Source organism: Lissotriton helveticus, chromosome 8, assembly GCF_964261635.1.
Source record: "Lissotriton helveticus chromosome 8, aLisHel1.1, whole genome shotgun sequence".
Classification (NCBI taxonomy): domain Eukaryota; kingdom Metazoa; phylum Chordata; class Amphibia; order Caudata; family Salamandridae; genus Lissotriton; species Lissotriton helveticus.
Genome location: NC_136069.1, coordinates 906,522,324 through 906,549,720, shown reverse-complemented (window position 1 = coordinate 906,549,720; position 27,397 = coordinate 906,522,324). Strand labels below are relative to the sequence as shown.

Genomic DNA, 27,397 nt, shown 5'->3' with positions numbered 1-27,397 from the left:
CGATCTGCTAGATCATTACCCTGGGAAATAATGTCAGTAACTTTCGTATGTGCTTTGCATTTCATGATGGCAATGGATGTCGGTAAATGTATTGCATCCAACAGAGCTTGAATGAGGAGACCATGCTGAATCTTGGTTCCATGAGAGGTCATGAAACCTCTCTCCTGCCAGAGCACTCCAAAGTCGTGTACGACTCCAAATGCGTAGCGTGAATCTGTGTAAACATTAACTTTCAGGTTCTTGGCGTATATGCAGGCTTGAGTCAGAGCAACTAGCTCCGCCGCTTGAGCAGACAGGGTGTCAATACGGTGTGTCTCTATAACTTCAGTGTCAGTAGTCACTGCATACGCGGCTACTAGGTCTCCTGTACTTGTTCTCATGCATGAACCATCCACATAAAGTGTCAGGTCGGGATCTGGTAATGGAATATCTGTCAGATCTTGTCTTGGCTTTGTCGTAATGTTAACTACTTCCACACAGTCATGTGTGTCAGGATTTGGATTAACTGATGGTAACAGTGTAGCAGGATTTAGAACGTTGCAGCGTCTGATTTCTATGTGTGGCTGGAACAGTGTCAATTCATAACCTGTTAAACGTGCAATTGTCAAGTGCTGAGTCTGTGTTCGGTTTAAAAGAACTTCCACGGAGTGTGGAACTTGTACTGTCAGGGAGTGTCCTAATACTATGGAATCACTTTGTCTGATAGCTAGTGCTGTGGCTGCAACTGACTTGAGGCACGCAGGCAGAGCCTGGGCTACAGGATCTAATGTGCTCGAAAAATAAGCACAAGGCTTGTATTGTCCTGCTTGATCTTGTGTGAGAACAGATAATGCTGTACCTTCACGTTCTGTGACAAAAAGTGTAAAAGGCTTACTGTAGTTCGGTGTTGCTAGAACTGGAGCTTGACATAAGGCTTTCTTTAAGTCATTAAAAGCAAGTGTATGTTCAGATGTCCAAGGGAGGACAGTCGATACGGCTGCCTCCTGCGTCGTTAACTGTATCAGTGGCTTGGCTAGAAATGCATACTGAGGAATCCATTGTCTGCAATAAGAAGTGAGGCCAATAAAAGCACGTACCTCCTTCTGGGTCTTGGGCTGAGGAAGACTCGCTATTAACTGGATACGGTCTGGTGTCAACTGCCTACCCCTCTTGGACAGTAAGTGTCCTAAGTAGACCACTTGCTGGACACAGAATTGAAGCTTCGAAGGGGACACCTTGTGCCCCATCTCGGCTAGGAAATACAGAACCGTCAGTGACGCTTGCTCGCAGTCACGTTCAGAACGGGCTGTGATCAGTAGATCATCGACATACTGGAGCAGGGCAGTGTCAGTTGGCATGTGAACATTATCAAGTTGTCTCTTAAGTGCTTGACTGTAAATACTAGGACTTTCTGTGAAACCTTGAGGAGCGCGTGTGAACATATAGCTCCTTCCATTTAAACAGAATCCGAAAAGAAACTGGCTGTCTGGATGAATGGGGACACTGAAAAACGCATTCTTGAGGTCTATGACTGTAAAAAATGAGGCTTCGGAATCAATGGCAGTCAAAAGGGAAGAGATATCTGGGACAACTGGGTACTGAGGAATAATACATTTATTAAGTTCTCGTAGGTCAATCACTAATCGATATACTGGGGGTGCATTTGGATCAGTACGTTTCATGACTGGAATGATCGGAGAATTGCATACATTGGAGTCAGTTTCTACAACTACTCCTTGAGCGATGAGCTCGTCAATAATTTTAGATAAGGCTGCTACAGCCTCAGGTGGCAATCTATACTGTCTGATTCGTGGTAACACTACACCTGGTTTAAGAGTCACACGATGGGGTGTGATTTGCATAAAACCTACATCAGTTGGACCTTGCGCCCATAGATGCTGCGGAACATTAGACAATCTGGGATCAAAATCTCGTAATACATAGTGACCCTTAAAGTCACGTAGGAACAATCGTATTCCCTCTGGGGAACAGCAAATGACTGCACCTAACTCTTTCAGTGTTTTAATGCCTAATAGATTTTCTGGACATGACTTAGTAAGTAACAGATCAGTAGTACGGGACAATGGACCGACTTCTAGAGTAACTGGCTTTGATATTTCATTTACGATAGGCTTTCCTGAAAATCCAAGGGAAACATTTCTAGAGCCTGAGAGCGGAGCCCCTGGAACTTCGGCGTGGCTGATGGTGGTCCTACTTGCCCCTGTATCAATCAGAAACTTTCTATCTTTCCCCAATACTTGACTGTGAACATAGGGACCTTCTTGATCTACAGGTACCTCGATGAGGGGCAAGCCTACCTCCCTCTCTAGGCTGTTTCATGAATACGGTTGATACTCTGGATACTCTGACTGAGCATACTGGTACATCTGCTGTGTAACATGCTGTGTTGCAGCGATAGGCTGCGGTGCGGTAACTGTCTGTGGTGCATTCTGTGGCTGAGGAGTCTGTGAAACTTGCTCTTGTCTAGGCGGACGTGGTCTTTCTTTAGTCTTACCGGTAGCTATGTTGTGTTTCAGAACTGCACACTCGTTTATAAAATGACCTGGCTGTTTACAATAATTGCAGTTCCCTTTAACGGGAGCTGCAGGATGACTGGCTTGATTCGGACCCCTCTTCTGACTGTCTTGAGGAACAGATTGTGCAACTAGTACTTTCATTTTCGTGTCTTTCATACGTTTTCTCTCATGTTCTTGCTCTTCTCTGATTCTATTCTGGTGGTATTGGAGCATCTGTAACATCTGGGACGGGGTATTAGCTTGCCAGGTACTTTCGACTTTCAAAACTCGATTTTTAACTTGGGGACTTGAATTCTCGACTAATTTAGTAACAAAGAGATGAGGGTATGACTCACTACTGGTCTTGAGGCCACTGTTGATGCTAAAGCATTTCTCAAATCTAGAATAAAAATCACTAATGTCTTCGTCTTGTTTCTGTTTACAGGCTGAGATGGCATCCCAGTCTTCCTTTTTAGTTGTTAGTAATCTGGGTAAAACTTGAATCAATAATTCAGGTAATTCTTTACATTTCGCTCCAAGACCGGTACCTGGTACTCGTGCCTTGTCTTCAGCTTCTAGAACTGCCCAATCTATCTTTTTCTCTCCCACCTCCCATTCTTTTTCCTTGAGCTTTTCATATACCCCTGCGGGCAACAGAACCTTTAACATTTTAATGATATCTGGATACGTGTATTCTCCCATACGGAGCATGTCTTTTAATTCTCTATGGAACCCTGCTGGATCTTTATCATGACAGGGAATTAATTTTTTCATCTCTAAGAGTTCCATCTTTGTAATCGGGGTGTAAACAAACACTCGTTCTAGTTCGCCACCCGTTCCTCTAACTGGGTGGACTTCTCGTAAAGGATTCTGTCTCTCCATGTAAAATGGTTTACTTTCTGGGGGTGAGACATGAACAAAATGCGGGTTCAAAAACGTTCTATATTTGTGGCGCTGTTCTAGAATGACACTAATTAAATCGGTACCTAGACCTTTCCATCTATACTGGAGTAACTCGTTCAGGATATCATGTAACGGGCCTGGATCAGAGTGCTGACCCTCATACAGAGTAATGAGGTGCTGGATCATATACATACCCACCAGTCGCTGCTCGGCTGGGGGCAGTTTCAGAAACATTTGTGCCACTATTTCGTCTGGAAAAGTGGTAGAATCAGTAATCCATCGGACTGCTGATCGGGCTAGTTCTTGTTCATGTATGGTACTTAATTCACTGTAACCGATTCGTGATTTCAGAATGTGATCGGTAGCTTGAAACACTTGTTCTAGAGAACCTTGTTCGGGTGCTGGATGATGAAAAGTTGACTTGTGTTCTAGGCGTAAATGGCGATCTGGAAATCTAGATTTTCCTACATACGCTATTCTGGCGGGATTCTCGTCGTCTACCTCTTCAGTATCAGAGTTACTTTCTTTCTCGCTTACTTGTGCTGCTTTACGTTGTTCGTGTAACCTTATTATTTCTTTACGGATTTTCTTGTACATACTCTCCATACCACTGATGGTCTTGTGCTTACCCTCGGCTATATTATCACTCCACTTTGTCAGGATTCTCATTTCAGCCGGATCTTTGGACGGGTAATCTTGTTCTCTTATTAGACAATTGATCAGAAACTTCAATAACATAAGCTGGATCTCAGCTTTCCTTTGAGACATGGCTTCGCCAATGCTTTCTGGATCATCCCCTGTACGGATGAAACGATATATTGTGTCTAGATCTTCTTTCATATTCGGTAGGGTGACTAGATACTCGGTCACCTTTCTTACGCGTAATGAATATAAAACCATATTATCCTCGCCTGGGACTGGATCATAGCCGCATTCGGTAAGGGCTTTCCTTATTTCTGCAACAGACTGATATCTGGGCGTACGCTGTGACGCTTGCGCATGTAATTCGACCAACGTTTTACGTTGGTGCGGTGGCGGGGTACCAGGAGGACTGGAATCATCGACTGATGCTCTTCGTACTAGCGCGGCGGGAAATTGAAATGTGGGCTGAACTTGTATGGCGGGCTGAACCTGGGGGACCGTAGCAGGTACTCCGGTGTCTGGAGGAGCGGGAAGTGCCTGATTTACAGGGACTGGCGGAGCGGGAACAGGATTTACATATTCTGGGACTGTGTCGTCCAAATAGGACGAAATGAAAATATCAGCTGCGGTCGGTTTGTGACGTAGCTTGGTCGGAACTAATGGTAGCGGATAATTACTGGATGCCTCCGGGGTCGCTTTTGGCAAGCCCTCGGCAAGAAGAGGGTACATACCCTTAATAAGGGCATTCCTCTGTCTGTCTGATTGTTCAGTTTTGACTCGTTCACCTATCTCGATTAATTCCCTTTCTTGGGCTCGTTCTAAGGATTCTCTACTTAATTCTGACTTTCTGATTTCTTTTTCGGTTCTTTTATGAGATTCTTTGCGCCATAACTCGATGGCATCTTTCTGTGACTGTCTGGCTTTCTTTTTCCATAATGCTTCTTCTACTCTCATGATGCACTCGGCATCCCACGTACCTGATACGGGCCATCTATACTTTTCCTCTAACTCTTTGGTATACTCTACCCATAAATCTAGATATAATATGGCACTTATGCCATGCTTCTGATACATGAAATGACCTGGACTGTCCCTAGGCGGGACTGGAACTGCTGCTTCCAGCAGACCCTTTCTAGTTCTTAACTGACGTAACTTAGAAAACAAGGGCATGACTGAGCTGTAACTGAGACACAATACGTAATTACACAATAAACACGATAATTACTTCACACTCATACCACGACATTAAAATACATGAAGAACATTTAGAATAACAGTTCGAACAGAATGCTACCTGGAATACGGAACACAGAATACATGAATTTTCTCGAGAACAGAACTGACTAGAACAGAAACTAGATGCACTGCTGAAACAGTACGAAACTCACCGGTCTCGTAAAGAGACACGTCAGGACCCGCATACACCGAAGTGGACACTTCGTTTGTGGGTCTGTGTACCACCAACCCACGGACCAGAGTCAATTAGATTGACCCTGTCTAGATACTACCCCAGTAACGGTACTCACCGGGCAGCAAGAACGGAAGGCCTCTGACTGGACTGGACTGCTACGACGACGGACGACGAACTTCGGACTTCAGTTACGGGTGGGCCTCCGGATACCTCGGACCTTGGACTCTCGGCTTGGGCTCTGGTCGGGACTCGCCGCGTTCCTCCACCGCCTCGTCTGGATGCTGGACCGCCTCCTCCGTCTCCTCCGTGGGCCTGAGGGATACTTGAAGCAGAAATATCTGCCGGTGCACGGTATGGTTCCGTCACGGCTGCAGAGGGTCAGGGGGCCGGCGTGGCTTCACCGGCGCGTGGGGAAAGGGCAAGTCCCTGTTCGGGCGCCATTATGTGGTATATAAATAAATAATACCTGATCTAGGTTTGTCTGGGCATAGCAATAACAGATAGCTCAATAAATAAGAGTCAAGATTCGAGGTAGTAGGAGTTTGCAGGTTTATTACAGCATAAGGACAGGAACAGGACAACCTGCACAGGAATAGGATGGCAAGCGCTGCCGGGGGCAGAATCGGGACAAGGACTGACTTTTTTTAATAACAGTACATGAGCATATATACATAACGCAAACACATAGCATTACATTGCAATAGGCGTAGCAGTGGGTGGAGCAATAGGCGTGACGCGTAGCAGTCGCGAAAGATAAGGGTGAAAATGGGTGTAACAGGGCGTATACATAGACATGTGATGCGAACGTAACAGAATATGTCATGAATGGGGCGGAAACATGGAGGGGGCTACCTTAGGAGCCGGGACCTCTAACCTAATGGGGCGCGCAAACTGGTAATGACGTGTTTACTAGGAGAAACTGGGGGCTATGAACTCTGTGCTAGGAGCAGAGACTGAAGTCTGGAGAGTCAGGGCGACATGTACCTAAGCAGTATCTAGTATCTGATGTTTAGAGAACATGTTGATATAAACTAGAAGTCAGGAGGGGAAAGGCTAACAGACTCTAAGACTGGAGCATGCATTATTCTACATGTAGTGCGTGATGGAGAATATTAAATGACCATTCAATGCAGTATTTCTCTTACATGGAGACGTAAAGGCTAGACTATGACGGTAACTATTGATGCGATTCAGTAGCTTAAGGAATGCAGGGAAGGAGAGCTGAACAGATAACTCGAATCATAACATACTCTTGGCAGACTCAGAGGCAGAGCCAGGCTGCGCCGGGCACTGTGAGGCAGGAAGTAAGTGAAGGGTCGAGGATACGGGTGGGGGCTGTATTGCTCCTCAACGAGGGTTCAGGAGACAGGAGCTGGATCTGGTGTCCAGGCCCTTTTGAGGCCTAGAAACGGGGACTTTACAATGGAATAACGTGCACACTGAGAAACGTGGCAACGCAACTTTACATAGGCCTAATATTCGTTGTATTCACGAAGACTGGAAACTGGCATACTAGAGGTGGACACAACTATAATTGCGTCTTTAATCGATCATGGGGAATAACATATGCATATTAATCATGCACACATAACATATGATGGATGACGCGTAGGGACACAGAACATGGCAAAGTTTACTTTTCCACATTAGCAAACCTATTTTTCCAAGATAGAGGAGTGTACACTAAATCACAGGGGAACAAACCTAAGAGAGAAATGCGGGCTGATCCTGAAAAACATTCTTTAGTTGGGTCTTCATTGGAGGCCATAATGCGCCCGTTAAACTGACAGTATGGTAATTCCAAAAGCCAAGAGGACGCTTTCTCATTGCTGTTTAATATGTCTGAAGACTGCCTTCTGGAGGCATAAAGCACTGATCATAAGTGTCTGTCAGCATAACTTAGTTGTGTCTGGTAGGAGAGTTTGCAAAGGATGCTCTACTGCAGGACAGTTCATTGGGTGTAGGGGCTACATAGGGATGGCGTAGATAATAGTGGGGACTGGGTGGATGTGACGAACAAACGAAAAAGGAAGGAGAGAGGAGTCTTAGGTTCAAGTCTGTTTTACAAGATCAGCTTAAAGAGCAATGTGCAGGCTGAACATGGCTTGCTAATCAGATTAAAGTTTAGTCTCTCCCAGTCACTTCTCCGGTGTGGAGCATAGCCTACAGAATACATACAATCTTAAATGAGCCAAAGGCTTGAATGTTAATATGTGGTTTTCACTGGACTGCAGCATCCAAGAAAAAGATAATCTAGTGTGGTTTTCACTGGACTGCAGCATCCAAGAAAAAGATAATCTAGTGTATCTTATTTCTGGAGGCTGAATTTCATTGTGCGGATAATGAAGTTCCTAGAGATGCGCTGGTATATCAGGATCAAAGAGATTTTAAATGAATTAGACCTAAAGAATTCTGATCTATGCCCTAAACTTCAAAATATGTGACACCCCTTCAGTGTTTTTCATCTCTTTTCACTGTCTTTTTTATGTCTCCCAACATGGATGGCTGCTGAGTTATTTTGATGTCTCACTTATTCCTTTTTATGCCTTATTTAACGTTTTCAGTAAAACAACTTAAGTGATCTGCAACTTTGTACAAGGCATAAATCAGTAACATATGCGGTTTAAACAATTGGAGCTGTGGTATCATGGAGAATCATAAGGCCAACACACAGAATAATATCTTATGTTATTGGATGGGGTATGGCTGTCAAGGTCGACATAGTGCATTGGGTGTAATAGATGCATCTCTCCAAGGGCGCCACTTTAGGAAGATGATAGGACCCTTAATTTGTTGACTTCTAAATGTAGTAAGCCTTGTTCTTCCTCAGGATAATTGCATTACTGCTCACTACACTTCATGTTCATGTAATTAAGTGCAAAGAGCCGGGATTTCTTCAGCGTGTGCCATAGGAGATATGAGGAAGGTCCTGACTTAATGTTTTCACTGCATACTGTAACCTCACACAACCAGTTGCCATACATCCCTATCAGTGGCACCCATTGCCGGGCCAACACCAAGACACACCAAGACAAGAGCTATAAGCTTTCTGACCGGCTTGGGGATGAGGAGAACCTCACCAAGGAATGTAGTCCGAGGTGAACAGGTTGTGTCCACTAACAGTAAGGGAGCAGCGATCATTGCCCAAAAGTCATGAATCCCAGGCAGCACCACGCCACGTGTATGCCTGAACATAGATCCCGTGGACACTGGGTCACTGGAACCAAGCTGTACCTGGCCAATGAGCCCAAAACTAGGGAAGAAACCAGTCCTGGGTTGCTTGTTTTCCGGGTTCAGGAAGGACCTGGCTTGGCTGTTCGGACTGGACCGTTCTAATTGGAGCAGGGTCTAGACTGACTTGCATACAGCTGGGTACAAACTGAGTTAGCATAGCCTGCAAAATAACGATGGATTGGGATAAAGCCCAAGTAATTACAAGTGGCTGAGAATTTCAAGCATTCCATCCATCACTTTTTGTATACTTCAACTTACTAAAAGTGGCATTTTTAGAATTATGAATTAAAATGTCACTTTACCATTAAAGAGGATTTTAAATTACAATTAAGTTGAGTCTAAACTTGACAGCAAATATTAGCACTTATTAAATGTAGTAAGGTAATCCAATGATAGGCCTAAGAATAGTGAAAAACGGATGTAGGAGTTTTTACTATCAAGATATGAAAAACGTAAAAACTCATGTCCTACTTTTTAAATAAAATGCACCTTGCCCTATAACTTTTTAGGCTGTACCTTAAGGTGACTGGTATGTATAAAAAAGGAAGGTTTAGGCCTCGAAGAAGATTTATTTTGTCAGGTTACATTTGCAGTTTTAAAACTGCACTAAAAGGTGCAATGTCAGGCCTGAGACATGTCTTAAAGTGCTACTGAAATATTTGGCACGGGAAACACCCATTACAACGAATGTATTGCTTTGCGGTGCTATCGCAACGCGATTTTTACATCGAGGCCGGCTTCACAACGCATGCTATCAGGACGCATGCTAGAACATCGCAATTACATATTCATCGCTAGCGATTACATCGCTAGCGATGACACCCCGTGGAAATCGTCTGCCTGACCCGACCGTGCTAGCCGTAAGGTGACATCCTCTAATGCTTAACACAGTTGCACTTTCTTTACTTTGTTTCAATAAACGGACATGCATGGTTTTCCTGGTTTTTGCCTGTATTTCCAGTCCTTGACTTTTAGTCTGTGATTTTTGAAAACATGTTTTTTTGTATCCCATCTCCGAATACCTTTTCCCTCTATGTACCAAGTGCCAGTCCCTTTGTTTCTGTTTCATGGCGAGCCGAAAATGTGTGCTTAACAGCATGTTTACTTATTTTCTAAAATGGGTTCCTTGTCTCTCACAAACAATTGCATTCCTTCTTGCACCCTGTAATATAGATACACTTTAGTATGTACCAAAACACTGGATACATATTTCTTGAAGCACCAGCAGAGCTTGAATAAAGGTGGGAAATGCAATAAAAGACATGTGTCTGCCTGATGTTCATTTGTGTATCTTCTGATGTTGAATTGTGTGTGGCTGTGCGCAGCATGGATGGATGCATGATGGGTGGCTGGGTGGTGGGTGCATGATGGATGGATGGGTGGATGGATGGGTGGGTGGGTGGATGCATGGTGGATGGGTGGGTGGGTGGGTGGGTGAGTGGATGGATGGGAGAGTGGATGGGTGGGTGAAAATGTTCTTCAGTAGAATGAAAGAAATGCCCCAGGGACAAAGGCAGGGAGAAGGCGGGGGAAACACCCACGGCCGCAGGGGAGATCCACTCAGTGCAGAGTACAACAGCCAGGGGATCCACACAACTCCTTTCTGGGTGTTAAAAGCTTACAAGGCCGCCTGGTCGTACCCCCAGTCAATCAATCCGTCAGACTATCGGAACGGGGGGGGCCTATCTGCAGTGACCATTGGCAGCACGGCTATGAACGGACCTTTTATTTGTGTCAATTTGATGATCATGCACAGCATCGTCCACTTTCTCATTACCAACCACGGACCCCCACAGGCGAACCAGCGACTCCGTACCAACGCATCGTAATTCGAGAATTCACACGGTAGGCCACTCACAGTACATGTACACCACAGCCCACATGTAAGCACAGATGAAGGGCCAGCTATCTTAGAGCACTCAGTCACTTACTTCAGGAGCTATATGTTTCGCTCTCCTGTCAGACTCCCCCAAACCATGGTAAGAGACCCAAAATGTTCGGGGACACAGCCCCTTTATGGTTTAGGGCTCTGCCAATCATCACGGCTGTTTCACGCTTTTGGATCCACCATCACTGTCACACAGCCACTTCGGGGATCACCCTGGGCATGTACAGTGACTGGCGCAAGCGTAGCACCGGCAATGAGTAAAGGAGGAGAATGATGAGGAGGTAAGAAAGAGCAGGGGGCCAGCATGGAGAGCATATGGCCTAGGCTGCGTCTTATGTTTGCAGTTCACCCACAGCGGCTTCACTACACCCTACCGGCAGTCAAAGGGGCCATTTATTTATTTATTTATGCAATTTTATATAGCGCGGACTTTACCCAAAGCTGTCGGAGCGCTTTACAATAGGACCGGTTACGTTACATAAGAGGAATGTTACAAAAGTACATGTTAGAGAAGCAAACGAAATACAAGAAGAGGTATAATACAGCAATATAATACAGCAATAGATGGCAGTCACTCATAAACAATGCTCCGTGTTCATGCAGCGACACAGCAGTGGAGCAATAGGCACTGTGCCTCGCATGCAGGCACTTACAGCATGACCTGCAGTGGCAGCCCACCAGGGAGGACACATAAAAACGCGTTGTTACAACGTGCGATTTCAGGGTCTGCGAAGTGATGTTCTGCCCAATAGAAAGAAAGCATTGGCGTTGCTACAGCTCTCGATGTAACAGTTGACGAGGTAATGTACAATGCGGGGTGAAAGACGCGTGGTACACGCACACGATGAAAAGGTGCGCGATGTATCGTCATACATGCATTTGGCACAGTGAGTGCTGCGTACCCCTAGTTTTAATTTACAAGTCCTGGATACATGTAGTACCATATACTAGATACTGCTAAGTAAATTAAATATATCAGTCGGGTGCAAGCCACTTGTACCATGTGTAAGGGAGAGAGCACAAACACTGTAGCACTGGTTGGCAGCAATAAAGTGCACAGAGTCCTAATGCTAACAAAAGTGAAATGTAGAAAACATGAAGGGTAAAGGCAAAATGTTTGGGGGAAGATCACACCAAGGATGACAGTTCTAATTTAGGGTTATTATACTTAGCTCAGAGGGTGAATTTCTAGAGTCTCCCCTTGGAAAACAAAAAGCTTCAAAACCTCTAAAATAGTGAGACTCAAATTAATTCCTTGACCACCATTCCAGAGTAGTATAGTTCGTACATTTTTAATCTGTTGGACCATTCTCATGCATTCTCTTTGTTTATGCGAGTTTGCCTGTATAATTTGGGTTGCTAACTTATTATTGTGTATGTTTAATAAGTATTTTATAAGTTACAGCATGCTAAGGCATGTTTTCGAAGTAATGTTTAAGAACATTTATAAGCAAGTGCAAGCTTACATTATAGGTCCTCCGCTTTTTTCATTCTTACTATGTGGAATAAAAGGTAGGAAGATTACAGGAGCTGTGTAAATGGCAGGAGATGTACTTACCCTTAATTATACTTTCTGGGACTTTGAGACTTCCATGACAAAAACAGTGCAAATTCACAGTCTGAATTCTTATGTCGTATGCTTATTGATTCCTGGCGCAAAACGGACAGCAAAGTAGTGGTCAGTGAGATTCATACTAAAACTAATGCGACAGAAGAAAGGGAAATGCATTTGGATACAAAGTAGCAATTCTTTAGAGGATGAAAGCCTGGAAGTCTTGTAGTTAAAACATATTTTGTGGACATTAAAATGTCAAAAGCGGCTTTACTGCATTACACTTATTTAATGGTAGCTTTCATTGTTTCTAGTCTATCAGGCACATGCATCAACGATAATTGCATTCGCAAACGGTGCGAATCGCAATTTTCGGCCGTTTGCGAATGCAATTATCAAAATTGGAATGCATCATGTATTTCGCAATTTTAGGAATCGCAATCATGTTGCGATTTCTGAAATTGCGATTGCATTTAAGAAATCGCAATTTCAGATTTCTTAAATGCAATGCATGATCATTTTTAAATTGCGAATTGGCAATTAGGAAGTGGTAAATTAGCATGAGGTTGAACCTCATGCTAATTTACCGAAAACCTTCAAACATGCACAAAAATGCATTTTTGAAAGTTGCATTTTACACACACACATGTCCAAATTGCACTTAAGTTTAATTTCAGGGGTGCAGGGAGGGGTTCTTTGGACCCCCCCCTGCACCCTTGAAATTGCATTTTCAATTTGCGATTCACAAATTGAAAATGGCAAATTGTAAATGCCTTCCCATTGATTCCTATGGGCCTCTTGGCCCATAGGAATCAATGGGAAGGGTTTTCCTTAATTGCGATTCGCAAATTGTGAATCGCAATTAAGGAAAAATAAGAAATCGCTAAAATAAATGCGAATTATTCATGCATTGCCGTTTGCGAATTCTTAATTGCGATTCCTTAATTTTCGCAATTAAGGATTCGCAAACGGCAACATTGATGCATGTGGCCGTTTATCTTTTAAAAATATTAGAGTTAAATTCTGTGAAGAAACAATTCATGGTCTTCATAGAAATTACAGTGACAGAGCTAAATCGATGCACTTTTAGACAATACAGGGTTCTCTGGACAACCGAATTCAATGTGCAAAGCGGCACTCAGTAGAACACTGCATCACTGAAGAATTTCCAAGCAAGACATCTTGAGTTGCATCATCCCAAGTATTTGATGTTCATTGCTGGTTTAACCAGTGATAGCCAGACCTTACCATGACACGCTGTACGAGTTAATGTGTCTACTGCTTCCTCCTCTGTATTTGCACAAAAGAAAAACGCAACGTTCCCCATTGCTCTTCAGGAGTCTTTTTGTTTGTAAGTATCTTATTAAAACTCAAAGGACTCCAAACCTGCATAGTCCTAGCATTTAGTGGAGTTTTTACATTAAACTGGAAAGTGAAGCGCTGGCCAAAAGACGTACATTATTTACAAAAATGTTATTAAATGTTAATAAAAATGATTCCAAGATTACCACTTAATTTTTTGTTTAAATCTGTTTATTAACATTTTTTCATTTCCATAGATACATTATATATGACCGTGTGTAGTAGAATAGTAAATAACAGCCGTACATCACACATATCATCATATAGCACCAGACTGCGAAGCTGTTATCCATGTGTCTTTAGTAGAGGTGCAGTGGAGGTGTTAAATGTAACATCACCTTGTTAAGTACCCGCAGAGCACGTCATCTGGTGTGAGCCATGATAAGATTTCAGGCATGTTTAAGAACAACCGAAGTATCAACTTTGGTAAACTATGAACTGAGCAGCACCCAAACATTGTATTCAAGGGATAACTGCTGAAAACCTATTGTGTGGTACATTTATCTGAATAAGGGTGCAGGGAAACTTTGTGCCAGATTCAAAGGCGCATGCTGCATGTGGCTGATGTGTGGAATAGAATATTCACATGGGAAATGCGGACATCAAGTGTGGAACTCTTCTGAATGACTGTCTGGAAGTCTGTTAGGATAGTGTCATTAGCCAAGGGATATTCGTGCAATCCCAGTGTGCCTTCCTTGTGTAGTGTGACCCTCTCTGCCTGAGCCCAGGCAGTCACTGGGCGCTCCCAAGCAGGGTGTGTAGGGGGAGTGGAGAATTGTAATTTTTGCGTGATTAGAAGCTTAGCTAATAAATGACCCATGTCGAGAAACCGGTTCAAGATTACCGCTTCATATTAGGAAATGATTCTAAAACCAAATGATTCAAAAGAGTACGATGATCCGTAAAATGGACACTTGTGGTCATGGTGACTTGCTTGTTTGTGGCAAACCAAATATATACTATCCTGGATAGGATTGCATTTTCAATGCATGTTTCTTATGATAATTAAAAGCATTTCTTGAGGAATCTCTAAAAAGAAATGGGCTAAACCAAAAGGTTCATTTAACTGTGTATTTCTTTTGTAAACGTTACTCTTTCTCATATATATAAACAAGTTGGGTTCTACATTGACTGTAGTGGTCATGATATGAAATAGTACCTGCTGTTATTCCAAAATTGCACATTTAAAACTTAAGAATATTAAATAGCAAGTTGGTCACCATTAGCCGAAATTATTTATTTTTCAGTTATGAGAAAATGTTAAAGTAGTCCTTGTGAATCACTGACATTATTTACCTCTTTTTTCGTCCGATTCTGTTATCTTTTTGGGAGGAAATTTTGTCAATCGAAAATTTTTTAAACTTTTCCCATGGAAAATTCTGAATGTCTTTTGTTTGTTTTCCTTCAGTTGGCTGGGGAACCCCCAAAGTTACTAGACTTCCAAAACTTGACCCACTTGGTGACACACGTCGTAATGGTAATTCGGAAAAGAGAATTTTTCATTATTTCTTCGCATGCCTAACACATTCCATCCATCTCAACCTTTGTCCCTATTAACTTCCACTGCCTATCGATGCTTTGCTTGGCATTAATCCAGCCTCTGCCTCTCACACCATATACAGTTGATTTCTCCACTTTTTTCTCAACTTTTAAAAAACTTTTTTAAGAACTATTTAATGCTTGCAAATTGTAAACCGTTTTACATAAACGCTGAAAAGCATGCAGAATGTTTTGTTTTGGGTGGGCACAGTGAGGTGTCACTCAGCAGAGCACTTTAGTTTAAACTCAGAGTATAAAAGTATCAGCCATACATAATGTATTCTGTTCATAAAGGCACCCAAAAAAAATTTCAATTCAAGGGGGAACATGATTGGATCTCGATGCTGTCCAAGGAAAGGAGGATCTCATCCAAGGTAAACTGTTAATCTTATAGAGATTTCTCATTTTAGATTCCTTACCTTAAATTTTCCTCCAGCGTCAGTCTGGATCTGGAGATATTTCATTAGAAGTACCCCTGCTCGTCGGTAGATGGCATCATTCGGCTCTGTGTCATTCATAGGTGTCGTGCACACTGGAAATTACGTTGCAGGACCTACAAAGACTCAGCCCAGGCAAACTGACGTCTGTTCTTTTTTTTCTTCTGCGCCAGCCTAAGTACTTATCCAAAGAGTGCTACCCCTTAGCTGTTTTTTGGCTACATTTTTTTTTTTTTATGTTTTTTTCTGCGTCTTGGACTCCTGGTGGCGTTGATGTCCCAACGTAGGATCCACACCTCGTGTGCCTCTGCTAATTAGAGCGCGACCATGACCCAAAGTGGTGCTCCGAATGCCGGGCCATGAATGCAAAAGCTTTGTAGGAGCTGTCCTGAAAGCTGTTGGATGCCCAGTTCTCGGCTCTGCGTCGCTCCCATTCTGGATTGAAAGGAAGTTCCAGAGAAAGGTCTTAGAGCCTGCACTCCTCATCCCATCTGAAATCTTCAGGATGTTCAGGAAATCACACTCCGCGCCTCTCCACTTTTCCGAGTGCCGGAGCATCTCCTGCCCAATTGCGACACTTTTATGAGGCCTTGCACCTCCTCTTTGGGCAGTCCGACTCTGATTGTGTGCCTTCGGGCCCTGCAGAGTCAGTTGGGGCCCCCAGGCCTTCAACACCGGCGGCTCCAGAGGGCCCCCGTGGATCTGTTATCGTATCCAGAGCGAAATCGGTCGTTAACCCTCAACCTTCCCCGACGTCTGTGCGGAGCGGCGATGCTCCCGATGCCAACCGTGCCCTCGGTCGGCGTCAACCCCATCCTTGTACCTGATTTGTACCTGGCATCTATCGGCGTCAGTTCCGATGCCGGAAGGGACATATGTCCCTGTGTTAATCCCTGGTGTTGATTTTGTACTGAGAGGTGGTGAAGAGGGCTAAGAGGGGCCGCTGGACCCTTTAACGGTCCAGCTTGAAAACCTGATGGACTGGCGGATGGTTTTTGGTGGCACTCGTTTTGGGGAAAAAAATATGTATGTGTATATATATATATATATATATATATATATATATATATATATATATCGTGAACAAGGCAGCAGTGGCTGTTGAAACGCGTAGATGTTACCCTCGTTGAAATAAAGCGCAAAAAGTGTCTAAAACTTTACCTGGAGTGCCGGATGGTTATTCATTGAATTGTCGAGTAATCTCATAGTGGATATTTTTGCACATAGATTACCAGCGAACAAGGCGTCAGGGAACGCTGAAACGCGTTTGGTTTATTTGACACAGCAATGCACTTGAAATTTGATGAATAAAATAGCTGCGGACTTTGAATTTCGGCAAAACGGACGTGAGGCGCGACAGCAAGAGGTATCTGAAGAAGGAGCAGTCCGAAATGCATTATACCTACGCTGTACAGTTGCCAATAAAATAGTCTCACCTGTATTTCCCTGCTTGTTGGCTCTTTCCTTCCACATTGCTGGAGGGTGGATGTTGATATTTCGTGTCAACCAGAAGACACGCAAAAGAGCCCCGTTCTACAAAGCGGCTGCCTGCTTTCTGGATTCTACGCGAGTGGAGCAATGGAGTGCGCCCAGGTATGGGCTACCAGGCAGTCCACCAACTGTGCGCCGGCACGCGAGGGACACTGCGAAGATGCAGACCGTGACTTCACTGGAGTGTTGGTGCAATCTCGCCAACCTATGACTCAGCGTGTCAGCGTCCTGAGGGTTGGAACGTTATACAAGGACTTGAGGGGCCAGGTCTTCATAAAGCGACCTCAACAAGTTTGCCGAGTTTCACAACGTCTGCAAACTACCAGAATGAACTGCAGTTTCCCACATCACGCCATCTCAGGCACATTGCATTCTGGGTGTTGGAGTTTTCCATTAAATCAACAGGGCGGATGATCACATGGTTGGGAGGCGTTGATGAGCATACCGCTTTAAATAGCTGCGGACTTTGAATTTCGGCAAAACGGACGTGAGGCGCGACAGCAAGAGGTATCTGAAGAAGGAGCAGTCCGAAATGCATTATACCTACGCTGTACAGTTGCCAATAAAATAGCCTCACCTGTATTTCCCTGCTTGTTGGCTCTTTCCTTCCACATTGCTGGAGGGCGGATGTTGATATATATATATATATATATATATATATATATATCGTGAACAAGGCAGCAGTGGCTGTTGAAACGCGTAGATGTTACCCTCGTTGAAATAAAGCGCAAAAAGTGTCTAAAACTTTACCTGGAGTGCCGGATGGTTATTCATTGAATTGTCGAGTAATCTCATAGTGGATATTTTTGCACATAGATTACCAGCGAACAAGGCGTCAGGGAACGCCGAAACGCGTTTGGTTTATTTGACACAGCAATGCACTTGAAATTTGATGAATAAAATATCAGCGGCTGCTGCACAAAACAAGAGTCCGCCTCTCTCATTCTGGTGAGCGCTGGGAAAAATGTGGCGTGGAGAGTGGAACTTTGAGAGATATATATATATATATATATATATATATATATATATATATATATATATATATATATATATATATATATATATGTATATATATACATATGTATATATATACATATGTATATATATACATATATATATGTATATATATAAATATTAAACACACAAGGTTGCCCCACGGAAAGAAGCCACTGTACACCATCCGTTCGTTTCAAGTATTTAATTGCAGCTTCCAACAGGGAATCTTAAAGAGGCCCGCAGCAGTCTATACGCCAAACATGTTTCGGGAATGAAAAATCCCTTCGTCGGTGGCAGGCAAGAGGCACATAGGACGGATAAGTCAGCACTATATACTACGGGATCCCGCCCCGAGGGGCGTGGCTTAGTTCAGCATTATGGGTCCTGTAGTGCCGACAATTACCGTTCATGTATGCCCCAAAATAAAACCATCAAAATCCAAGTGGAGCTGTGGGTTTTCCAAAAGTTCACCTGTCTCCGCTTTGTAGTTGCAATTTGACGAACTTTGTGTCTCCTCAGCCAACACCACACTGGCGCTGGCTTGGACCCGCGTTGACGCGGTGAGCTTCTCTCCTCGCAGCTGGGCGCAGCTGCTAATTCAATTAAACACACAAGGTTGCCCCACGGAAAGAAGCCACTGTACACCATCCGTTCGTTTCAAGTATTTAATTGCAGCTTGCAACAGGGAATCTTAAAGAGGCCCGCAGCAGTCTATACGCCAAACATGTTTCGGGAATGAAAAATCCCTTCGTCAGTGGCAGGCAAGAGGCACATAGGACGGATAAGTCAGCACTATATACTACAGGATCCCGCCCCAGTGGGCGTGGCTTAGTTCAGCATTATTGGTCCTGTAGTGCCGACAATTACCGTTCATGTATGCCCCAAAATAAAACCATCAAAATCCAAGTGGAGCTGTGGGTTTTCTAAAAGTTCACCTGTCTCTGCTTTGTAGTTGCAATTTGACGAACTTTGTGTCTCCTCAGACAACACTACACTGGCGCTGGCTTGGACCCGCGTTGACGCGGTGAGCTTCTCTCCTCGCAGCTGGGCGCAGCTGCTAATTCAATTAAACACACAAGGTTGCCTCACGGAAAGAAGCCACTGTACACCATCCGTTCGTTTCAAGTATTTAATTGCAGCTGCTTGCAACAGGGAATCTTAAAGAGGCCCGCAGCAGTCTATACGCCAAACATGTTTCGGGAATGAAAAATCCCTTTGTCAGTGGCAGGCAAGAGGCACATATATAAATATGTGTATATATATATATATATATGTATGTATATTTGTACACATATAAGTAGAGTTTCCACTTACCTTATATTTACGTACCTCGCGTTGTAAAGGCATGCATTGTAATGTCATACAAACCACCTTCAGTTGTCAGATTCATGGCAAGTGAAGTCTAGCTTCATCGTTTGGAAAGATGTGATGGTCTATTAAAAAAAGAGCTCACCTACCTTCATACTTTTTCTATTGGTCGAACACTCCTCTTTCAGTCCCTCGAGAGTAACTTTATTTACCAAATGACAGTAAAAATAGAAGATAAACTCTAAAGTTCCAATGTAGTCTGCTCAACTCTTGCAGCGAAACACTAACCGCTTATTGTACATAGAGGTTGTATGCCTTCTGTTATTCAAAATGCAAGGAATTTACTGAAGTGGATGCACTGATAGTGTAGTCAATGAAACGCCAAGATTTTTCTGTATACTTCCAGGCCCAGTGTAGCATACACCTCACTTGTGTTTCTTGATAGTAATGCTGCAGAATATCTGGCATCCTGCCTCCCTATATGACTCTAGGGAAGCCTCTGATACTTAATGCATGAATGTTTACCATATTTATTGACTATGTCTAATATCCTCTCCATGAATGGAATGAGACCCCCCCAAAGAGAATATAGTGTCTGCATATTGAGAAATGAGATCTTCCCATTCCTTATAACTGGTAATTTATCTGGGCATGAATCGTGATTGGTAGGGATGTTTCATGGTAATTATACCTCTGTAGAGTCTATTGATGACAGTCTTAGCAATTATTTTGATTTGAGCATTCAAAAGCAAAGTTTGCCTATTTGACGACCATTACTCTGGAGGTTTACTCTGTTTATGGATGTGGAATATGGTTATTTGAATTAGGGCTCTTGGTGGAGCAGTCCAGCTCTCGCACCTCTTCTAATAATATCTGCATATGGGACTTCACTTTCACAGATAGTTGTTCAAACACTTCCACCAGGAAGGCTGTTCAGTCCAGGTGTTGTCCGCCCTTTTATTTGCATGAGTGGGTCACCCATAAATTAAACAGTCTGGCATTTCTTAGTGCAGCTGTCAGCCATGCCTCTCTTTCACTGTTAGCTCCAGATTAGATTAGGAAAAAGACATCCTTCTAGTAAGTTTCGGATACCGCATACGTTTTAGCTGCATTGTTCTCAACCACCTGCAGAAACTGCAATTAAAGAAGGATGAGGCAGCTGATGGATGCCCAAGTCATAGGGAGGGGCTGCACAATTATTGTTCTGAAGGTGGGCTGCAGGATTGCAGTGTGTCTTTGCGAGATTGACAATAACCGGCATACCCTTGGCGCTGGCTCTGTTTAATAAGAAAATAAAGTCTTCCATATTGTTCTGTTTTGCAGAGTGTTTCCCTTTGTCCTATCCTATATTGCTCAGTTAGTTTGTAAGTTTTTTAAAGCTGTATTGTTCGGATTTATATTCAGATACTTTTAGGGTAGGGTATCTGTCATTTGTACAATTTATTCTTTCTGCTTTTGCTAATCAATCCTTCCTTGGTCTTACAATATTAGGCATAGCCTCTCCGGCTCCAGAGGTCCTATGGTAATAATCAGTGATTCTGATGCTTTCTTCTAACCACAGATTTCTCACATTAGAATAATCTTAAGTTACCGAACTGGGTCTGGAAACTTCATAGCAGTGCCGCGTTGTGGCATCCTGTGGCTCTCTGCTAACTCAACAGCGCTACTGAATTAGCGGAGCAGGGCTGCATAGAAATTCCAACCCTGCGTACTGGCCTCAGTCCCTTTCTGTGCCTTCCGACACGGATCTGGACCTCTTCTCCTAACTTTGTCAGTTTTCTAACATATTTAAAATAATTTCATTGTGTTCTAGGGAATAATGTCCCTACCCAAAACATGTTTCATTCAATGCCATTACTGCAGTAAAGCAGATGGCAGTCACGGAGCTGCTTGAGGTGTGTCTCTGGTTCCCAGGGCTCGAGTCTGGGTACCACGCGGGTGGACGGCGTCCCCCCACTTATTTTACCGGGTGGACGCCGTCCCCCCTTCCAAACAGCGGGACTTCACTCTTTGTCCTCTCTGGGACGAGATCGGAGCTCACAGCACGTTGCTCACGCGCTGACTTCTCAGATGCAATCGCATCTAAGGGGTGAGCGAGGGGAGGCAATGAGCCCGATGGTGCAAGCCACGTTTCGTGACGTCATTTCCTGTTGTGACGTCACTTCCGGTGACTGCGTCCCCCCACTTCTTTTTTTAGGACTTGTGCCCTGCTGGTTCCTGGACTCAGCACACAGCTCTTAAGACGTGTAATAAATGTGCCTTTGTGCACCCGAAGGTGATTTGAGCCAGAAAGTGAAGCTGTATATTGCAGAACGCAAGAAGTAGCAGCCTTTGCGTAGGTCCTACTCATGCCTCAAGTCGGGGACTCCTGTTCAGTCCCAGTCCTAAAGCCATTTCCACGACCTCTCAAATTCATGCATAAAGTACTCTGGTAATTTGAAGTCCAGCCTCGAGAAAGCTAAGTCAGTCCTCTTTGACCCAGACCATCCACAATGGGCAGGACGTAACCAAATAAGTTATCCATGCAGGTCTGGATACTAAAGATTGCTTGGGGAGGGCAGTTGGTTCTAGTGTTGTCCTTCGTCAACATGCATAGATACATTCCACACGAATCTTAGGTGATGCACACACCTCCCTCATGCATATGAATTTTGATAGGTCCCTCCTTTTCAGTGAAAAGACAGACTCTGCGATAGAGCACTTTAAGGACAGCAAAGCTACAATATGCTCATGGTCTGACCCCTCTCAGACAATTCAGAATGTTAAGAGGCTATTCCAGAGGGCTGGCTTATAGTCAGAGACTGTCTTCTCAGCCAGTGATGCAGCAGACACCGTAGTCCCTTAGAGGCTGTGGTCAGGTAGGCAGCATGCTGGCCAGTCAGTTGTGGATCAAGTGCAGGCAGTAGCCAACCTCTTGACATCATTGGGATTCACTATCAATGAGCCGAAGTCCCTCTGGATTCTCTCAGCGACTTCCATTCATTCATTACAGCAATGCTGGACACTGTGGGATTCAGGATATTCCATCTGCCTGAACAAGTCCAGAAGATTCAGGCTGTGATCATGATGGTCGGTCTTGATACAGGATCACTGTGAGAGGAGCTTTGAGGCAACTTGGCCTCCTGTATCCTCCTCATCAGCTGTACAAAGTGGCACATTTGTGCTCTGCAGTGGAATTTGAAGTTCAAGTGGGGTCCAGAATCAAGGCAGTCTGACCCAGGTCTCAGAGTAGATGGCTCAAGATTGCAGTGGTGGCTGCTCGAACGCAGTTGGTCCAGTGGAAAGCCCCTCTCCCATCCATACCCAGAGCTGACAGAGGTTACAAACGTGTCCCTGCTGGACTGCAGAGGTCATCTGGGGAAGTTGAAGGTCAGGGGACTCTGCTCTCCAGCAGAGGACCGACTGTACCTCAAACTGCTGGAGTTTAAGGCCATTCGTCTGGCTCTGAAGGCTTTCTTGCTATCCATCAAGGGGCGGCTGGTGCAGGTTCTCATGTACAACACCACTGTCATGTGGTACATCAACAGGTAGGGCAAAGTGGGCTCCTGGGTGCTGAGGTCAATTGGAGGTGACAGGAACATCATGGCATTTTTCTGATTGCAAGCCACCTAGCAGGTTCCCTAAATGCCTGAGCGAACAAACTGAGCAGGCGTTGTCTGTCAGATCTGAGTGACCTCTGCAATCTGAGGTGTTGCAGGGCATCTTCCAACAGTGGGGAGAACTGTGGTTAGATCTTTCCGACACCATTGAGACCGCAGTGTTGAAAGTTTTGCATGTCACAGTACCACAAGAGCACTTTTTAGCAAAATGCATTCCGGCTGAATGGAACAATGGATTCCTGTACTCCTTCCCTCCCTGCGTGTCCTGCCTAGAGTTCTGAAAAATATCTGGAACAATCCTTCCCAGGTCATCCTTATTGGCTCCAGGTTGGGCCAGGCAAGAGTGGCACCCAGACCTTCTAGGCATGAGCATCTGTCTTCCGATCAGGCTGTGAGTTTGTGATGGCCTCCTGTCTCAGTAATAGGGCAGGCTTCTCTTCCGCAATCTACATCCACATGTTTGTAGATTGAGTGGCGCCAATTGACTGTATTTAATTTTTCACCTGAAGTGGTGGATGCATTTGTTGCCGCCAGATGCCCTTCCACAAATGTAATTTGTGCTGGGCACTGGTATACATATTTGGTTTGGTATGATGATCACAAGATTGACTGCTTACAAGCAATGTTGACGGGCGTCAATGCCTTCTAGTTGGCAGAATTATTGGTTATTTGTCTGCCCTTTGGTCCAGCAAATGCAGAAAGACCCAATCGGTCTTCATTAAATCACCTCTTCTGATGTGATGAATTTAAAGTTTGATGCACATGTTTCCACTCAAACATTTTGTGATGCCACAGTGGGACCTAAACCTGGTCTTGATGTTTCTTATGTGTACACCATTCATTCCGATGAATAGCTGCTCGCTGCCTCTCCTGACTGTAGGAAGGTGGATATCTGACTATGGTTACCCCCAAACTTTTTGCCTGGTGTTTAGCTGGTTTTTGACATAGTTGGCCTGGGATCCTGCTATTCAGGGCCCCAGGCTAATTGCTCTCTCCTTAAAATGGACTCCATGTACCTTAGGTACATACACAATTGGAACTGGTTCACCTTATTGGCCCCTGTAACAGTGTACCCAGGTACCCAGGGCATAGGTGCTTCCAAGGCCTACCAGGGGCTGCAGCATGTATTGTGCCACCCCTGGCCTGGCCTCCATATTTGACACAACTGGCTGATCACTCAGCTGGGGTAAGTCGGTGTAACCACCCCTTACTTAGGTGTAGTATGCCTATACCTAACCTAAAATGGACACATATGTTCCTATCAGTCACTCCTATGGAAGGCCTCATCAATCCTGGAGGCAGAGTGCTTGGAAATATGTGAGATGGTGCTCTGGCATGAGCTGAGCCTGTCTGAAGCTTTCGGAACCATGTCCTTTAGCTGTTTCATGATATTGCCATACCATATACTCTTAAGTGCATTATGAACCTCGCGGTTAAATGCTATCTTGGGTTTGGCTTTATCAAAACATGTCGAGTAAGGTGTCATGCGAATTGGAATACTACCCCCTCGCCAGTTCTGGCGACGGGGGTAGCATTCCACCCTTCTAGAGGGGCACGACATGTACCTAGCCTGAACCCCGGTTAAAGTTAAACAGAGCCTCAGCATCACAAAATGGATGCTGCCACCACAGACACAAGTCTGACCTCCTGCTGCTGTGAGTCCTTCCAGCGAGGGCAGCTTGGACAAAGGGTTTCCTGCCTGGGGAGGTGCTAGCACCACTCCAGACAGGATTTTGTGTATTGGGTAGGACAGGGCTGAATAGAATCACACATGCCTGGGGCACACAAGGTGTCCCTGTGCATAGGCCAGTTCAAACTGGTGCTGGGGCTTTCCAGCCCCAGTCCTGGCGCGAAACTGGACAAAGGAAAGGGGGTGTAACCACCCCCCTTCCTGGCTCCACCCAGAGGAGGGACCTAGTAGGTGATCCGGCCCCCCAGATTCGAATAAGAGTGGGAGCTGTGTCCTGAGACTTCAGATCATCCTGAATCAACTTGAAATACAGAAGAAGACAGGACTTCGACATTCTGCTGCACAGAAGACGGAAGAGAATCTCCCTTGTGGCCAAGGAATGACCACCCTGTGAACACAGGCACCAACCAGCAACTCGACGTCTGCTTTGCCGCCGCCTCCCGCCGGAGCCCGAGCCCAGAGCCTGACAAGACCCAGACTCCCAAACTTCTCACCGCCCGATCCACAGTCCCTGCAAAGAAGGGACCCGTGGAGGCACCGAGAGACGTGGGACCGGACATCTTGGAAGACCCCCGAAACGCTGACTGCGCAGCATCAGAGGCACCCTCGACGCTGTGCTTTGGGGTTTGAGAAGCCCTAACCTCGAGCAGCCCTTGCACCAAAGATCAGCCCCCCAGCATCTCCATGATCTGCGTGGGGCCCTTTTGCATCGTGCCACTCGACGCGCCATCCCGGCCACTTGCCACGTGGCTAGCGGCCATCTTGGTGACGAAACCTTCAATTTACACTGCGGGTCTGGTTGCTCCAGACTTGCCCTTGCTCCTGTAAAAAGGAGTACCTGCTCTGACCTTGCTGGTCCGAGTAACAAGCCTTTTTCGATTCCTGCGTGGCTTGCATTAGCCAAGGCCTGTTTACTTCTATCAAGTCGCCGACACCGCCAACAGCGAGAAGTCTGTGTGGGACAGCTCGTGACCGACTCCTGGACGTCTTCGACCCCTCGTGTCCACGTGGCTGCAGAGAGAAGCTACACCTCGACGCCTGTTTGCACCCGACATCGCCTGGTTCCACTCTGGTTCCACGGTAGTCACTGGCTAGTGACTTTGAACATTGTCCCCTCTGCTTTCAGGTCTTCACCTCTTCAGATCCACCCTTGGATCCACCGGAACTCTTCACATCGAGCCGCCTGCAGCATCTTCAGCTCCAAGCACCATCGACCTGCGTGACGAAACCCGACACTACTTCGACCCTATGCACCCGCTTCCTGTGGGTGAGGTAACTCAGCTCCGCCGGTGTTCCCACACTGGTACACACCTCTAGTGTCTGTGTCTCAAGTTTCAGCTTTCTAGGTCACTCGGAAGGTTCCTTTCTAACTAACTTTGTACTTTTTACGCACCATTGACATTGCATTGGTAAAGCGTGCACTTTCCGCACTGCTCCCGAGTCCCGCGGGCCTTTCCCGACTTCTTCACTGCTAGTCCCGAACAGCTCCAGCGATGCCCTAGGCCTCTTCACTTTCCCCATAGTGGTTCTTATACCACTATTTTAGTATATGGTTTAGGTGGCCCCTAGGGCTCATCCATATTGTGCAACTTTTGTGTATTTAAACTGTGTTTTGTTTTAACGCATTTGCTTCTGTGCTCATAAAGAGTATCAGGGATATTTGTAGTAATAAATCTATATATATTTTCAATATATATCTGTGTGGTGTCCTTTCATTTGGTATTCAAGGGATTGTGTATGGTAAAACAGCTTGCTTCACATGCCTTTAAAGAGTTTAGCCTAAGACTGCTTAGTCCATGCTACCCCAAGGATAGCTTGTCTATAAGGTTGACTTTACAACCTGCACCATAAGGGTTGCTTGGCATGATACAAGGTGATCACTAGAACTAGTGAGCATCATATATCAGGCCAACTTCTCACATTGGTGAGCAGCAGATTGGGATTTGAGCTTGCTGTTGTTTTACCATTACAATCTTTGAAAATATCATTTGAAAGATCATACAGGTACCTGATAGGTACACTAAAACAAGACTAGATATACATAAGTTCTACTGAACTTAGTTGTTGTAGAGGATAGGGAGTAGCACACCCTGACTACAACTACTAGATAGGTTTTGTAGGAAAACACCAGTGTAGGTAGATTGCAACACATCCACCACACTAGAGCAATGTCTGGAGCAGAGGGATCCAATGGAACCACCTCTGTTGAGAGTGACCCTCCAAGGGCACCATCCAAATTTGCTACCTTTCCATTTAAGGAACTGAGGCAACTGTGTTCCATGAGAGGAATCAAAACAGGTCCTTCCCCTACAGCAGGACACCTCAGAGAGCTTTTAGACCAGTCTGAAGCTCTAAGGGACTCCAAACCAGGCCCCTCAGGGACTGGAGATGGAGGATCCCCCACTGAAGATGATAACTCTGATGCCCCTGCCCCTGTCATCCAGTTAGATGAGGAAGACCAGACCACTGGGAATACTCAGCCTGAGGAAGAAGATGGGGAGGAGGTAGAAGAAAGTGATTCTGATGATGGAGATAGCCAGGTGTTAGTCAGCAGGCTTAACCAGGCTAACCTAAGCTTATTTGAGACTGAAAGTGGGTCCAACCCATTCAGACCCCCAAATGGACTTAACCAGGAGCATAGGAGGAGGAGGAATCACTCAGGTGAATCCAATACTTCCCATGTTTCTAGAGGTTCTCATGGCAACTCCAGAAGGGAGTTGACTAGCCCTCAGAGAAGGGAACATGAGGCCAAAATGAGAGAGGCTGAACTTAGGATCCAGAGACAAGAATTAGAAGTTGCCCTGGCCAAAGAGAAACTTGCTAGAGCAAGGCAGCCTAGAGAGAGTGGAT

General features: G+C 44.9%; 1 protein-coding gene across 4 annotated transcripts in view; it reads left to right on the top strand.

Moving 5' to 3' along the window:
* Positions 1–27,397, top strand: part of ARL13B (ARF like GTPase 13B) — a 669,439-nt gene that overhangs the window by 619,896 nt on the left and 22,146 nt on the right. For 3 of the 4 annotated variants that reach the window (XM_078657718.1, XM_078657716.1, XM_078657717.1), the window contains one exon: positions 14,896–14,964. The exons of the other annotated variant lie outside the window; for it this stretch is intronic. In XM_078657718.1, coding sequence (XP_078513844.1) covers positions 14,896–14,964 — 69 coding nt within the window. The remainder of the gene's footprint in view (positions 1–14,895; positions 14,965–27,397) is intronic. 4 annotated transcript variants of the gene reach the window in all.